General features: G+C 34.8%; 1 protein-coding gene across 1 annotated transcript; it reads left to right on the forward strand.

The window, feature by feature from the left end:
- The first annotated feature begins 2,136 nt into the window (after positions 1-2,136).
- LOC123312262 (pancreas transcription factor 1 subunit alpha) lies at positions 2,137-14,021 on the forward strand. Its single transcript, XM_044896600.1, has 3 exons — positions 2,137-2,814; positions 4,240-4,550; positions 13,642-14,021. The coding sequence occupies exons 1-3, from the start codon at positions 2,612-2,614 to the stop codon at positions 13,794-13,796; spliced, it is 669 nt and encodes a 222-aa protein (XP_044752535.1). The 5' UTR covers positions 2,137-2,611; the 3' UTR covers positions 13,797-14,021.
- Positions 14,022-15,207: the final 1,186 nt, after the last annotated feature.

Below are 15,207 nucleotides of genomic sequence, written 5' to 3' on the forward strand. Positions count from 1 at the left end.
TAGATAGGAAATTTCATTTGTTAGCTGCATAGACATAGAGACATGGACTGTGCAATGTCAGCATGAAATTGGCTTTTTTATAGAAAGAGAGAAATGATCGTCGGGCATTTACTTGTCTCTTTTTTGTTCACATAGAGGTGAGTGTAGACCAATCAAAATTCTAGAAAGAGACAACTGCATGCCCGACGTGCGGTTCTCTCTGTCATTTGGGGGAATTGTCTAGGACAACCTGTCAGAAAGTTAAAAAAAGATCATTGTACACACTCGAGCGTATATATGGTTGATTACATGTTGAAAAGTATACATTCTCTTAATCTGACAATTTAAGCGTGACGAAAATGTGTGGAAGGGCGCCAAACTTGCAAGAAAAACGTCACGTGTACATTTTCGAGCGCGGTGTTTTTTTTCTTAATTTGAAGCTTATGATTCAAGAATAACGGAAAAAATACAATCTGAGAGTTTTAGCAAGCCGAAACAATGAAAATTAGCCGTAAAGGTCAAAAAAATCAAATCAAAAATTTTATTGAATAATCTCCTCTCCCGGGCTTCAAATTGTTTTCGCATTCATTATAAAAGTTGTACAGCATCACATTCTCTACAAATTTTGTCCGAAGCAATTTTTCTACGTTTGAACGTTTTTGAGATATATGGCGATCAATGTACATTATACTGGGTAAAATTGCTTCAGACGAAAGCTGTATAGAATTCAAATATCTACAACCTATAACATAAAGAAACTATTAGAGGTACAGGAAGGGAGATATTTAAAAAAATGCATTAATGCTTTGTTATCATCTTCAAACTGTCAGATTAAGAAAACCTCCCCTGATTAGTGTCAGTTTAATGAATCAACATATATGCAACACCAGGATTAACCATCTATATGAAAATCTGACACACTCGAGTATGTGCAAGTAACGATTTTTTTTTTAATTTTCAAAGGACCTTGCATCATGTCCGAATTGTCAGTCTCTTGTGTGAACTCCACATCTTTTGAGACCTCAAATATGCTGCGGTCCCAAAGTATGACTCGCTGTATCAATGACGAAGCAACGAGGGCATGCAGGGAAATATAAAGGTGTTGAGAGATATGGGTCCACGGTCTAGACGAGGGGCAAGACGTAGAACCCTTTTGGGCGAGGAATGACATTCTTTTAGTTTATCTAGGATTTCATTCTATATCGAGCTTTCAAACTGTATAGTTATTAAATAAAATATTTCCTAAACCGAATATCGTTTACCTACACTTGAAAAGTAGCTTCCTTTGGGTCTAGAAAGCATATCCTCAAAAAAAAATTTTTCATTAATTTTCGACTCTTACGTACGGCCAGTCCCATCATGCAAACTGTCAGATTAACATGAATTTATAATCAGAGACACGCTTGAGTATGTACACTTGACTATTTTTTTACATCTTCGAAAACCTGCAGACGCTTTCCCCACCGTTAAAAATGCAAACATCATAGAACCTTTTTTTCTTTCTACCATCATATCTTCGAAATCTACTAGGTCTCCACGACGCTCGAGTAAATCCCGATTTAGCATCGTCGGGTATTTAGCGGTGTATTTTGCCATTAGGAGCAAAGAATAATGGCACCTTTTGAATTTGAAGCAGCAGCGTGGAGCTTGTAACCATTTTTCCGTGCGGCACTGTTCCCATCTCGAGATGAACAGAGCAGAGCCTCCATTATAGAAGGGAAATGTTCTTTGAATTTTAGGAGAACCACATTGTGATTTTCGTGTTTTATGTTATTAGTCCAGTTTTTAAGGGATTCTTGTGATGCTCTAGGGGGGCGGAAGTTTTTTTTGTTTTCGTGTTCTGACATTTTTGAACTGTTTTAACACTAGACTAGACTTTTTTATATGAATTAGGACTCATTATTGTGTTCTGATGATGGCCATGGGCCGAAACATGTCTACCCAATAAAATAGATTGAGCCCAGAATATACTGGAATAAAACCTCCCTTCCCCCCACAATCTTCTTGATTAGGCACTTGAAAATTTATACTGTGATGTGTTCAACAAAATTGTTAACTCGGCGAGAATCAATATGAAATTATCACTAATATTAAAACTAAAAGATCAGCCGCATCGGTCGCGTGTTCTCACAATCCATAATTAACCTATACCTTAAATCCAACCAAATATTTACCCAACTGAAACTGATGAACTGATAAGATGATAAATTACAACTTAGGTATCACCCAGGGACGTCACAATTTTACCAATATTTCACGGTGTTCTCCATTAGAGAAAATCGACGTGATAAGGCGTGGTCAAACCACCCTCTCCATCTGTACGGGGCGTCGCGACGGCGCTTAGCACCCCCTCTTGCCAAACCAACTCCTGGTTCGATAAAAACTCTCTTGAGGGTAGTTTCATTATTTAATTGTTCGGGCAATAAGCAGCACGTGCGGGCCACCGAAAAGATCACGTGGCTGCACGTTTTTTCAATTAACACTCGATCATCCTTAGTATGTAACAAGTGTTCACACGTGCCGATAAAGAAACACCGTGTAATCCACCTTTCAGCCGCCCTCCTGGTATTTCATAAAGCGTGTTAGCCGATTTTGATTTTGCGTGAACTCGTGTACACCAGGACTCATCACTATGTTCAATATAGACGATCTTGACAGACAGTTTTTCTTTGATTCTAGTCATTTCCTTCACAATAATATCAGCAGCAGTGGAAGCACTACCGGTTCTTCGAATAGTAGTGATTTGTTTCTGTACGATGAGAACAGTAGTGATTCTGCATTATCGACATGTTCATTCAATAGCGACCAAGAGAACAGTTCTGGCTCTAACAAAGAGTAAGTGTTAAGAAGCTTTACTTGAAAAGGACATGAAATATTTTTGAAAATTAGAACACAGCGAATTTCAAAGAGTTCGCACATTATGGGTGTTGTTTGTGATCCATTTGTTAGAAAATATAATCACTGATAAAAATTATTGGAGCCCTGCAGAAAACTTGCATTCGAATTCTCAAAGCTCTGAACACTTTTTTGGCACCCCAGACGAGGCGCTCATTTTGAAGGAGTAAATAAAATAATAATTAATAATAAAATAAAATTATTGTTCTAAAACAAAGATATAAACCAAAGTTACACTTTTTTAAATGTAACATCTTGTATTTGAGCTCAATAATGGAAAGGCAAATTCAAATTATGACGAGTTTCTTCAGATCACTTTATACCTTAGAAGCACCCTTCACGAGATAATAGCGAAAAATTGAAAATATGGAGTTTTTTTAAATAGCAATTAATGAAGAAACTAGTTACGCCAGCGATACAGACAGTATTTTTTCGAGTTGGCTACTCTTACACATAAAAAAATTCCAACTCTGGAATATACAGAGTGATCATAATAAATAATCATCAAAAACTTTCTTATTTTAAATTGTACATCAGGTATTTCTATATCTCGTCAAACGTAAAAATTAATTTTTTTTATGTGTAGGAGTAGCCAACTTGTCTACATGAAAAAAATAGTGTCTGTATCGCTGGCGTAACAAGTTTCTTCTTCATTAATTCTTCATATTTTCAATTTCTCGCCATTATCTCGTAAAGGATGCTTCTAAGGTATAAAGTGATCTGAAGAAACTCATCATAATTTGAGCTTGCCATTCCATTTTTGAGCTCAAATACAGGGTGTTACATTTAAAAAATTGTAACTTTGGTTTATATCTCTGTTTTCGAACCCCCTATATATATGACAATAATTTTGAATTGTGCTTTTGACCACCCTTCACATACCACAAGAAAAGATTTTCAAAATATCTCTATACCTATACATCCTCAAAATGAGAGCCACGTCTGGGGTGGGCCACCTGGTATACAGAAACGAAACGTAACATTGATGTTACGGGCTTATTCATTTATTCTGGAAGACTCTGTGTTTGAACTTTTTGCTTGTTTATGGGTTATTAATGTTTTCAATTTTCTCCTATAATATTTTTGAATTAGGTTGCTTCCCTCGTTTTGTTGATATTTTTTATTATTCACATTTCTTCCTGGATAAGTTCATAATAAGAAAATGGAACTCCATCTCGTGTCACATGTTTTCGTTCGTATATTTGGCGAAGTTGAATATACGAAGAAGAAGATTATACGGAGAATATACGAAAGGTCTTATTTCATGAAGAAGCTTAGAAATTACTCCAATTCTTTTTTCTTCATTTCTAAGCTCTTGTATCCCGAAATAATTCAATTCTAAAATTTTTTCATCATTTTTTTCAGTGAAACGACATACCGGCACAGAAGAAGAAACAAATGCCCCCAACAGCAGATTCAACAGAGACAGGCGGCGAATCTAAGGGAAAGAAAAAGGATGCAATCTATAAACGACGCCTTCGAAGGATTGAGATCACATATTCCAACACTACCTTATGAAAAAAGACTTTCAAAAGTTGACACTTTAAAGCTCGCTATCGGTTATATAAATTTTCTTAGTGAATTAGTGAGGACTGATCGTAACGCGAATACAGAGTGCTTCAACGGACATAACAGGAATTTACAGAAGGATGAACCTAGGAAAGTTATTTTGAGAGGTGAGTGAGTTGTTATCAAGTAATCACTTTGAGCGCAGTTTCAAAGAGGTTCGAAATATGAAATTGAAAAAATATAATCGTAAAAAAATATGTTACCCAGAAAAATAGGCAATAATTGGAACAAGACTAGAAACGTTTTTTTAATAACTAGGTACTGAAATAGTATTCCTGCTAATCCGACCATTCTTATCAGTATGCTATCAACTAAGTATAAGTATAATTAAACAGGAAACAAATTCCCAGAAGGTAATTTATGGTTTCAAATGTAAATAGACTCGAAAATGATAAATCCACTATTAATAATGGGAATATTATTACGACCGCTGCACAAGCAGGTATGTAATTTTCAGAAAAAATGGTGGAACGCCCATTAAAAATTAATGGCCTATTAACTTTTAATGCCCCATTAACACATTGACGGACAGTACCTATTTGGCAGTTGCTTGTGATATGACGCGCATGTATACTGATTTAATATGGTTCAAAATTGGAGTGATGTATATCAAAATATAATTAGTGATTTAGAGGATGTGAATATGGAAAAAAAAACAACAGATGGCTTTAGACGTCATTGTCATAACATGAACAATTTTCTTTTTTTTATGACATGGACGTCCAAAGGCGTTCTCATTTTTTCAACAGAAAAAGTAGAAGTTCTGTTCATTAGATTTGGTAAGGATGTTACAATGAAAATTAAACATGGAAACTACGTAATTTTCGAGCGTAACACTCTCACATTTGAACAAATACTGAACACGCTGGATGGCTGTGTCGCGACTGAATACTCGGTATGGCGAAGCGAATGATTCCGATCAAGATCGTCATCTTTCGGGTTCACAAAATTCAAAATGTGTGAACGATGTGACGCTTTTTCATAATATCACGCTTTTTCAACGTCCAGGAACGTCTTGTCGATGTTAGACGAGTTTATAGGACGACGTCTATAAACGTCTAAAAACTGTGCCGTCACATCATGCACAGTGACCTGAACGTCTATAGACGTCGTTGTCCGTCAATGTGTTAATTTTTAACTGTCATTTTTTAAGGGAATGGTGGAGGATTGAAATTTTAATGAAGCATTAAATTTTAATGGACGTTCTGCAACTGTGCGAAAGACTCTGATATGTTAGTTTGACAACATTAGAAATCTTATAAATATTTCAGAAATAGTCTTTATCGGTACAAGGAATCGGTATCCTTTTGCCTTACTTTTTTCTTCGGGCTACAAAAAGAACAGCATTTACAAAGTGGTCAAGCTAAATCATAAGAATACAAATGACTATCAGCGCATGAATAGATATTTTGAAACTACGATCAGGTAAATAATTACAAATAGAAAACATCCAACAGTATCACAACATAAAGATAGATGTAAAAAACAATGCAATCATAAATAAATAGGTAAATAAGTAGGTACCGACATCAAGTAACTCACCGCATCAGAATAGTTCAACACAAATATTACATTTAAATTGAATATAAAATAGGGCTTCCACACCAGTCAAATTATAATATACATGGGCGTAGATAGGTAGGGGTGAGGGTGGGCAGGGTCCCTCCAGAATTCCCGGTGTAAATTTTATCCTTAAGTAGGGAATTTAAATGCATTTGATATTCGATTTGACATATCACACAATGGAATTAGTGTCTTGCTCCGGAAGTGATATCGGTTTCCACGACCACAAAAGGATCCTCGTTCAAGAGTTAAGGCCAAAAAACTTAATTTTCTTTGCAGAAATTATGGTTTCAGAAGAGAGCATGTTAAATTTTCGAACTTTTCTAATAATGGGCGAGTTAATAGTGATAAGTGATAATATGCACACTAGAGCAAAGAAGACCCAAAATGGACAACGACAACGAAACTTACAAAATATGTTTATTTAAAGTCAATGTATGTTGTGGGAATAGTGGGCGCATCTTGCATTTTTGCAAAAAGAACTCCCTGTTTCTTTGGAAGTAGCTGCTGTTCCATTCAGGGACTTAGCAAGTTTGATCGTGGCCCTCGTACAAAGCCTATAACTGGGCCCTTCCCCTCAATTATTTTTTATATCTTAATTGGGGCGGGGGGGGGTGTTGAGTAAATTTATATTCAGAGATTTAGTCTGAACAAAGTTCAAGAACTAGAGGACAAAGAAATTTGTGATAATAATAATAAGGTGAAAAATGAAAAATCATAACCTTATTACATGGAATTTTTCATTAATTTATAAATATGTATACATAATTCCATACAAATATATGATATGAATAAATAGAATAAAGTATATAAATATTTGATTAAAATTCATATTTGGAAAAGTATAACGAAAATGATTCGAAAAATGCGATAAATGAAAAAACATAAACACATATCAGAACACGTCCACTGGAAAAATTAATTCTTCTTGCTTTATGATTAGCAAAAGCAAATACCGAAAAAGGAATCGTTAGAGAGAGGATAAACGCACAGCAAACTCAAGAAAGACTTTCATGAGTTCAATGGTGAATCGCAGTAAAGTTCTGACAAGTGTGGTCAACCGTAATATACAGGGTGTCCGCGCCATGGGGCAGCGGTCGACTACTCTAATTTTTTTAACTTTACAAAAAAGAGTTTCAAATAAAACTTGCTTCTTTTCAAGTAGAGCATCTCCTGAAATTATTAAGAACTATAAGAAGTGTTTTGTTTCTTTTTTCTTTTTTGAATTCCTTTTTAAATTTAAATATAAGTTTGATAACACAACTACGTCTGAATTCTCAACGGTTTTCGGGAAATTTGAGTTTTTATTAATATTTTGACAGTTTGAGGTACTTACATAAGTACCTACGTCCCTATTGTATGTAATTGATTCAAATTTGGACTGTGTCTAGTCAAAAAATGATACACTAAAAATTTTCTTCCCATATTATATACAGGGTCCACGAAAACGTAGATCCATAATCAAAACAGAAATTCATCAAAATCTTCTTTTTTTTAAATGGCAACCCATATTTTTTTTGTTCATTATTTGGAACAACTAAAAGCGAATGAAAAATATTCAAATAATGAACAGAAAAGAAATATGGGTTACCATTTGAAAAAATGAAGATTTTGATGAATTTCTGTTTTGATAATGGATCTACGTTTTCGTGGACCCTGCATATAATATGGTTATTTACAAAGAAAATTTTTAGTGTATCATTCATTGACTAGACACAGTCCAAATTTGAATCAACTACATAGAACAGGGACGGAGCTATAGTCCTTTATGTAAGTACCTCACACTGTCAAAAAAAAAACTCAAATTTCTCGAGAGTTGAGAACTCAGATGTAGTTGTGTTATCAAACTTATATTCAAATTTAACAAGGAGTTAAAAAATGCAAAAATATATAGGGTGTTCCATTTAAAATAACGAAGTTGATAGATGTGCAGAAGAATCAAAACACTTTGTATTGTTCTAAATAATTTCAGGAGATGCTCTACTTAAAAAGAGGAAAGTTTTATTTGAAACTCTTTTTTGTAAAGTTGATAGAATTAGAGTAGTCGACCGCTGCCCCGTGGCGCGGACACCCTGTATGAGCAAGCGTTTCGAGGTAAATTTTCAATTTTAGGCAGGACCTTTGAACGCAGTTTAGTTGTAAATTATAATTCAAAATTTTTTATTTATTTCTCAAAAAACTTTTTATTTTCATATTTGCATAGTCTTTCCCACATATTCAATAATATTTGATATAATTCAAGCCGCCCTTTTCATGAAGACTAATAAAAAGAAAAAAACGCCCAGAAAATCTAATTCGACAGTCTTTTTGTAAACCTTTTCATATTCCAAATTTATCCACTACGTAATGTTATTAATACATTAAAGGCTACCAGTGGCGGCTCGTGGTCATGAGAGCTAAGGAGGCTAATAGTTTTCGAGGAGTGTTGGAACAAACTCTTATCAGTCAATAAAATATACTTCTTCAGCATAATGAAAAGTTGTCAGTTCTAAGATTAATTTTGAATGCAAGAGGATGCTATATGCTCCTTTGACTTGTTATGCCTTTCGATAGATCGCGGTAAATTTTTCAAATCTGAAACCCCCGTTTTGAACCATGAAGTATATTCTGTTTGATGAGAAAATAGTAAATATGGCCAGCAGAATAATTTTTCCTGTTTGATCGATTCAGTTAACCAATCACATTTATCGTACCAAACAACACTGAACCTTTTATTCTGACGATTTTCGGTAGACTTTAGTGTAATTAAATTTGGTGGAGGTCTTGTGAAGGTTTTAACAACGTGTCAAGGGCGGCTCGTCAGAGGAGGCAAGGGAGGCTAAGCCTCCTCATGAAGCTTAGAGCTAAAATACATTCACTTCGTGCATGTTCTCATTTTCAGAAAGTAATTTCTATATACATTTTCCGAACACCTGAACTAGATATTCAGATAAAAATTAGTTCATTTTTCGGTCCTCCGCTCATAAAAATCCAGCATAACAATCATACATTCCACCGGCTGCGTACGCGCCCGCCGCGTCGAATGTTTCCTAGTACTGCCTATTCGGACGGAGGCTGTTGGGCCTGCTGCCTCCGTTGATAGTGTAACTCACGCATACGTTCTCTGGACTCGCATACTAACCGAACAAGAATTCAGCTGACTTACTGTACCATATTCGCCCGTAAAATGTACCAGAGGAGGCTCAGCTCCCCTGTTCTCCATCGATTCTTTCGTGCCGTCTTCGACTATATTCGCTTGATCTCCGACGGTAGGGGCGTTGTCCGACGGTAGTTGTTATGATTTCAATTTTCAATTTGAATGTAACGACTAACGACTTCGTGGAGAACTGGAACTTCGGGAAATTTGTGATATATTCTTGTTAAGATAGGTTGTTTTGTCAGGGCGTTAGGGGTAAGTACTGATACGGATCAAAAAATAAAATGGAATTGAATATTGAGAATTAACTGTACACGTTGTTAAAACCTTCACAAGACCTCCACCAAATTTAATTACACTAAAGTCTACCGAAAATCGTCAGAATAAAAGGTTCAGTGTTGTTTGGTACGATAAATGTGATTGGTTAACTGAATCGATCAAACAGGAAAAATTATTCTGCTGGCCATATTTACTATTTTCTCATCAAACAGAATATACTTCATGGTTCAAAACGGGGGTTTCAGATTTGAAAAATTTACCGCGATCTATCGAAAGGCATAACAAGTCAAAGGAGCATATAGCATCCTCTTGCATTCAAAATTAATCTTAGAACTGACAACTTTTCATTATGCTGAAGAAGTATATTTTATTGACTGATAAGAGTTTGTTCCAACACTCCTCGAAAACTATTAGCCTCCTTAGCTCTCATGACCACGAGCCGCCACTGCAACGTGTACAGTTAATTCTCAATATTCAATTCCATTTTATTTTTTGATCCGTATCAGTACTTACCCCTAACGCCCTGACAAAACAACCTATCTTAACAAGAATATATCACAAATTTCCCGAAGTTCCAGTTCTCCACGAAGTCGTTAGTCGTTACATTCAAATTGAAAATTGAAATCATAACAACTACCGTCGGACAACGCCCCTACCGTCGGAGATCAAGCGAATATAGTCGAAGACGGCACGAAAGAATCGATGGAGAACAGGGGAGCTGAGCCTCCTCTGGTACATTTTACGGGCGAATATGGTACAGTAAGTCAGCTGAATTCTTGTTCGGTTAGTATGCGAGTCCAGAGAACGTATGCGTGAGTTACACTATCAACGGAGGCAGCAGGCCCAACAGCCTCCGTCCGAATAGGCAGTACTAGGAAACATTCGACGCGGCGGGCGCGTACGCAGCCGGTGGAATGTATGATTGTTATGCTGGATTTTTATGAGCGGAGGACCGAAAAATGAACTAATTTTTATCTGAATATCTAGTTCAGGTGTTCGGAAAATGTATATAGAAATTACTTTCTGAAAATGAGAACATGCACGAAGTGAATGTATTTTAGCTCTAAGCTTCATGAGGAGGCTTAGCCTCCCTTGCCTCCTCTGACGAGCCGCCCTTGAAGGCTACCTGCATCGAATTGTCTGATGTGAAGTCCGCCGCCTTTTTATCTAATTCATTCAGATCCGGTATAATTAGGTACAGAGACACTAATGCTATTGTGCGATATGTCAGATAAAAGCTAGTAAAATTCCCTAATGAAGGATAAAATTTGTTTTAATACAGGGTGTCCCAAAAAAACACAGCACGGCAAACCAATTTTCAACTGAAACGCCATCTTGAAAAAATCGAACTCGATTGTTTCAAGAGACTTGACGCCCCGCAACATATCTTGCTCCAAACCCAAATCCAATTTGTTTGGGTACAACGAAAATTTGAAAATAACACAAAACATATCGGTTGCTTTGGTTCAATAATTAAGAGAATAACCTGTCTCTACTAGCCAAATTTCTTAAGCTACAAATCCCCCATATACAGGGTGAGTCTTTGACTCGTACAAATATTCTAACAGTAGATTCTTGAGTTCAAAAGAAACACTTTTTTCCCAAACCATTTTTCCGATTCGGCCCTCATAAAAGATATAGCCGTTTTAAGTTTTCATAATGAGCTGGGCCACCAATAGAATAGAAAAACGGAATTACCTACAGAATAACTAGCTGAATCTATGACTCTACACATATGTGGACAGAACAGAATTGTATTCAGCCAAAGTACTCAATTTTTCAAATTACACAGATACTTTTCAAATTATGAAAACGGCGAGATTATACTTTTATCTCACAAAACGTTCAGATATTCATTAGGTAGCGTTCAACTTGGTTTCAAGAGTTGGGTTCTTTGAATCTTTGGTGTTTTTATGGTACGTAATGGTCATAATAAGATAACTTAGAGAAAGGGGTGTAACTTGTATTCGAAGAAGATTCATCAAATAAATGAAAAACTATATTCCGAAATTAATTTCATTCAATAAAATCGTTTCATATCAAACAATAATAAAATCGTCTGTGAGATAAATCTAAAAATATCATTTTTTATGGTTTTTCAACAGCCTTCATCTTTTAAACTGAGCCGATTCGAAACAAATGGTATAGAAAAAAAAGTGTTACCTTTGACCTCAAGAATTTACTGTTAAATTATTTGTACGAGTCAAAGACTCACCCTGTATAGGCTACTATCTTGTATCTTGTAAAATGTAACAGTCTGCGGTGGAAATAAGTTTTAGCTTTGAATTGACGGGTAGAGGATACCTTACGCTAAATATTACTTATATGTGGGCTTGCTTGCTTTTGGTGAAAACTGGCATTATACTTTTCACAGTTTATAAACTTGACTTTTCTGGACTGTGACGATGCTCGTGTATGAATGGTCATCAACCATCGTTGCATAATATTATCTAATATATAAAATTCTCGTGTCACAGTTTTCGTTGCCATACTCCTCCGAAACGGCTTGACCGATTTTGATGAAATTTTTTGTGCTTATCCGGTATCTATGAGAATCGGCCAACATCTATTTTTCATCCCCCTAAATGTTAGGGGTAGTCCACCCCTAAATTTTTTTTTATTTTTTAGACAAAATTTTTATTTTTATTTTTTTATGATACATACATAATACAACATACAAAAGGAAATTATTTATATGGCAAAACAACGTTTGCCGGGTCAGCTAGTGTAAGTATATTATTATTCTGTTCAAAGCTACTACTGAGAAAATATTATTGAGTTATGACAAGCACTTCACAGGAAGCAGATGTTTCCGATACCTACCCCAAACAAATGGTGATGTTACACGAGTGTGATGTACTGTCGACCAACATTTATGAACAAATTCGGGGGTTAAAATTCACCCGGTGACCTACGGTGATCAATCTACCTGTTTTGCTTTCTATAGTGAATCATTGGTAAATTTGACTAAATTCACTATTAAATTTTTTATTAATGGCGTATGGCGCAATGAAATTATGGACTTTGAATCACTTGTTTTATGCGTTTGGTTTATAATTTCCCTCATTAACATTTCCAATCGAGCACAATAAACGAAGAATGAAATAAAAATACTAGCTCAGCTATCCTTCCACACTTTTTTCAGATGATATCAAGGATAAATTGAAGATACAAAAATCGATTATTATTGAACGACTTAATATCTTCGGGATGCCATTAGCCAATTTTAGAAAATGTGGCAATATGCTTTCATCATTATCAGCTAATTTTTTTAATTCCCTGTTTTTCCTATAACAAAAACTGGAATCATTTTTAATTTTGATTTAGAAGATTACTAAATCAACTTCAATCAAATTCATTTGACAATGTACTGAGTTGAGGGGTTTTGACTTGCTTAAAAAAAGTTTTTTCGACTCTGAGCACTTTCAAAATTTCTATTGCAGAAAATATGAAAGTAGGAACATATATATATGATATATATATATGATTCATTGCCTTCAAAACTATTATGACTCCCTCAATAGATATTTTAAAGGCACTCGGAGACTTACTCACGAATTTTCGAATGATAGCTTTGAATATTGGGTTAATACTCAATGATGATAGTTAAAATAAATCCATTTAAGGAATAATAACATCGGATTCAATATTCAACTCGAAGTTGGGATAGGTTGAAATATTGGCCATTGAAAAAATGAAGCTAATGATGTCGGATTAAAATGGTGACGAAATTGGATGTACCTAGTGAAAAAGTGGCAATGCAAATGTGTTCAAAATTCGATTTAACCAATCCAAGAAGAATGAAACAAGTTTGTGAAATTCCTGGTTTTTCTGGATGTAATTCCGGAACTGAAAGGAATTTCAAAACTCCCCAAACGGCATTTTATATCAAAAAAGAACAATATATTTCTACAACAATCGTTTCTTCCATATTAAGACCTAATTTTCGAGAAGCTCAGTCCACCATTGTTTGAATACTTAAGTTATTTTGGTTAATTAATTGATTAAAAATTAATAAATCCGGAATTTCTTGTCTTTACCGATCGATTTGAAAATCTAAAACTCAGGTGGTAGCACCTGTTTGTATTCCAAATTATAAATAAAAAATAAAAAAAATAAAACAGGCAGTTCTATTTATATGAAAAGAGATTGAAACAGAGAATAAATGAACTAAGTAAATTCGGAATAAAATATTTGAAAAAGATGTCTCATTTTTCTAGGTGCTGGAAATTCCTACACAATACATTCGTTATCATGGTCGAGAGCCAAAGAACCAGGTGCAAATGGAGTGATGCATGCAAAGGTTTGGGTTCCTGAAGATCCACGAGCTATCAAGGAAGGCAATAGCACATCATTCGAGATATCAAATAACTGATTGACAGCCTTTAGAATCTAATATCTTTATCGGAAATGTCAAATAATTTCAAGGAAATATTGCTGATAGAATTTATGTGGCTGTGAGGATTGAAATCCCCAGATGAACTATCATGAGAATAACGAGCACGATATATTTGCAAAAAAAATTTCAAGCTCGAGTTTCCTTGGACTCAACTGGAAGCAAAACCTAATTAAAAATCCGCCACCAAGATTGTTTCAAAATTGAGGAAGATTGGAAAATAATTTTTTACAAACTTTAACGCAGATGTCGAAAAAATTTCCATTTCATTTCCTTAAAGTAATTGTTCAGTTATATTATTATCATACCATCACTGCAAATCGAAGCCCATGATTGTTTTGAACAGGAGTTTAAAAATGTTCATTAACATCAGGTTTCCAATCAATGCACATATTTCGATACCAATTCAAGATGCCAAGTGGGGATTTCGAAGTTTAAAGTGAGGAAAAATAATTCTTAAATGTCATGAAATTTTAAAAGTAGCATTGTTTGAATTGAATAAAAGCTAGTAATTTACATCACTCTCTTTCTGTGTTACAACAGATGATTGTAATGTCTGTAATGAAATTATTGTATTACATCAAATATGCGGATACCGTAGTTGGGTATCAATACCTCTTCCTAAAAAATACTGTAACCTATACCAAAGATTCAGTTTTCTAATGTCTAAGAATATGTATATAAATATGTATAAAAGTGTAAATATGTATGAAAATGTATGCAAGCATTCTTTGTGATTCAGTCACATATTTTGTTTGTAATACTAATCTAATACTAACCCTTCTGAACTTTTATTGGTACTAATATGTAATAAAGAAATCTCATAATTTTCTAGTCTTTAGGGTTGAATAGTAAGTTCTCTAGTCAAACTGTAACAAATCTAGTCATCAAATTCGAAATGTACCTCATTTATAAATATTATCTGTGTTATTTTTATTAACAATCCATTAAAAGGAATAAATAATGCCATGTCTTTATATACCCACCTGGAGAAATATCCCTGAAAATTAAATTTCAAACGTTCAAAATATCGACACACTAAATCCAATAACTTTCACGTAAAGAATTTAGGTACCTATACTGCAATTACAATTACAAGACATCCTATTGAAACGAGCGTTCAAATCTTTCAAATGCAGCCTAAAAAACAAATTTATTTTCTGTCACATTGCCACTCAAAAAAGTAACCAATCCAACCATGTGTCGCTTTTTTAAGGATAGGTAGTCGCCTTGGGAGCAAGCATTAAGGGTGGCATTTTGAGCTTGGTCAAGGAAAATATCAATGTAATATGTAGAAATTCAAAGTTCCGAATGAACCTTCAATTCGGTTCCCAACATAACCAGAAATTTAACTATTTTCGCGTAGGTACACACGCATTAATCCAATCTC

The sequence above is a fragment of the Coccinella septempunctata genome, chromosome 4 (assembly GCF_907165205.1).
Source record: "Coccinella septempunctata chromosome 4, icCocSept1.1, whole genome shotgun sequence".
NCBI classification, from domain to species: domain Eukaryota; kingdom Metazoa; phylum Arthropoda; class Insecta; order Coleoptera; family Coccinellidae; genus Coccinella; species Coccinella septempunctata.

Bases quoted from the DNA above. Each gene is read 5' to 3' on its own strand.
- LOC123312262 (XM_044896600.1), top strand. From the start codon at position 2,612: ATGTTCAATATAGACGATCTTGACAGACAGTTTTTCTTTGATTCTAGT. The intron at 2,815-4,239 runs GTAAGTGTTAAG...CATTTTTTTCAG, and splicing joins AGTTCTGGCTCTAACAAAGA to TGAAACGACATACCGGCACA. The intron at 4,551-13,641 runs GTGAGTGAGTTG...TCATTTTTCTAG, and splicing joins TAGGAAAGTTATTTTGAGAG to GTGCTGGAAATTCCTACACA.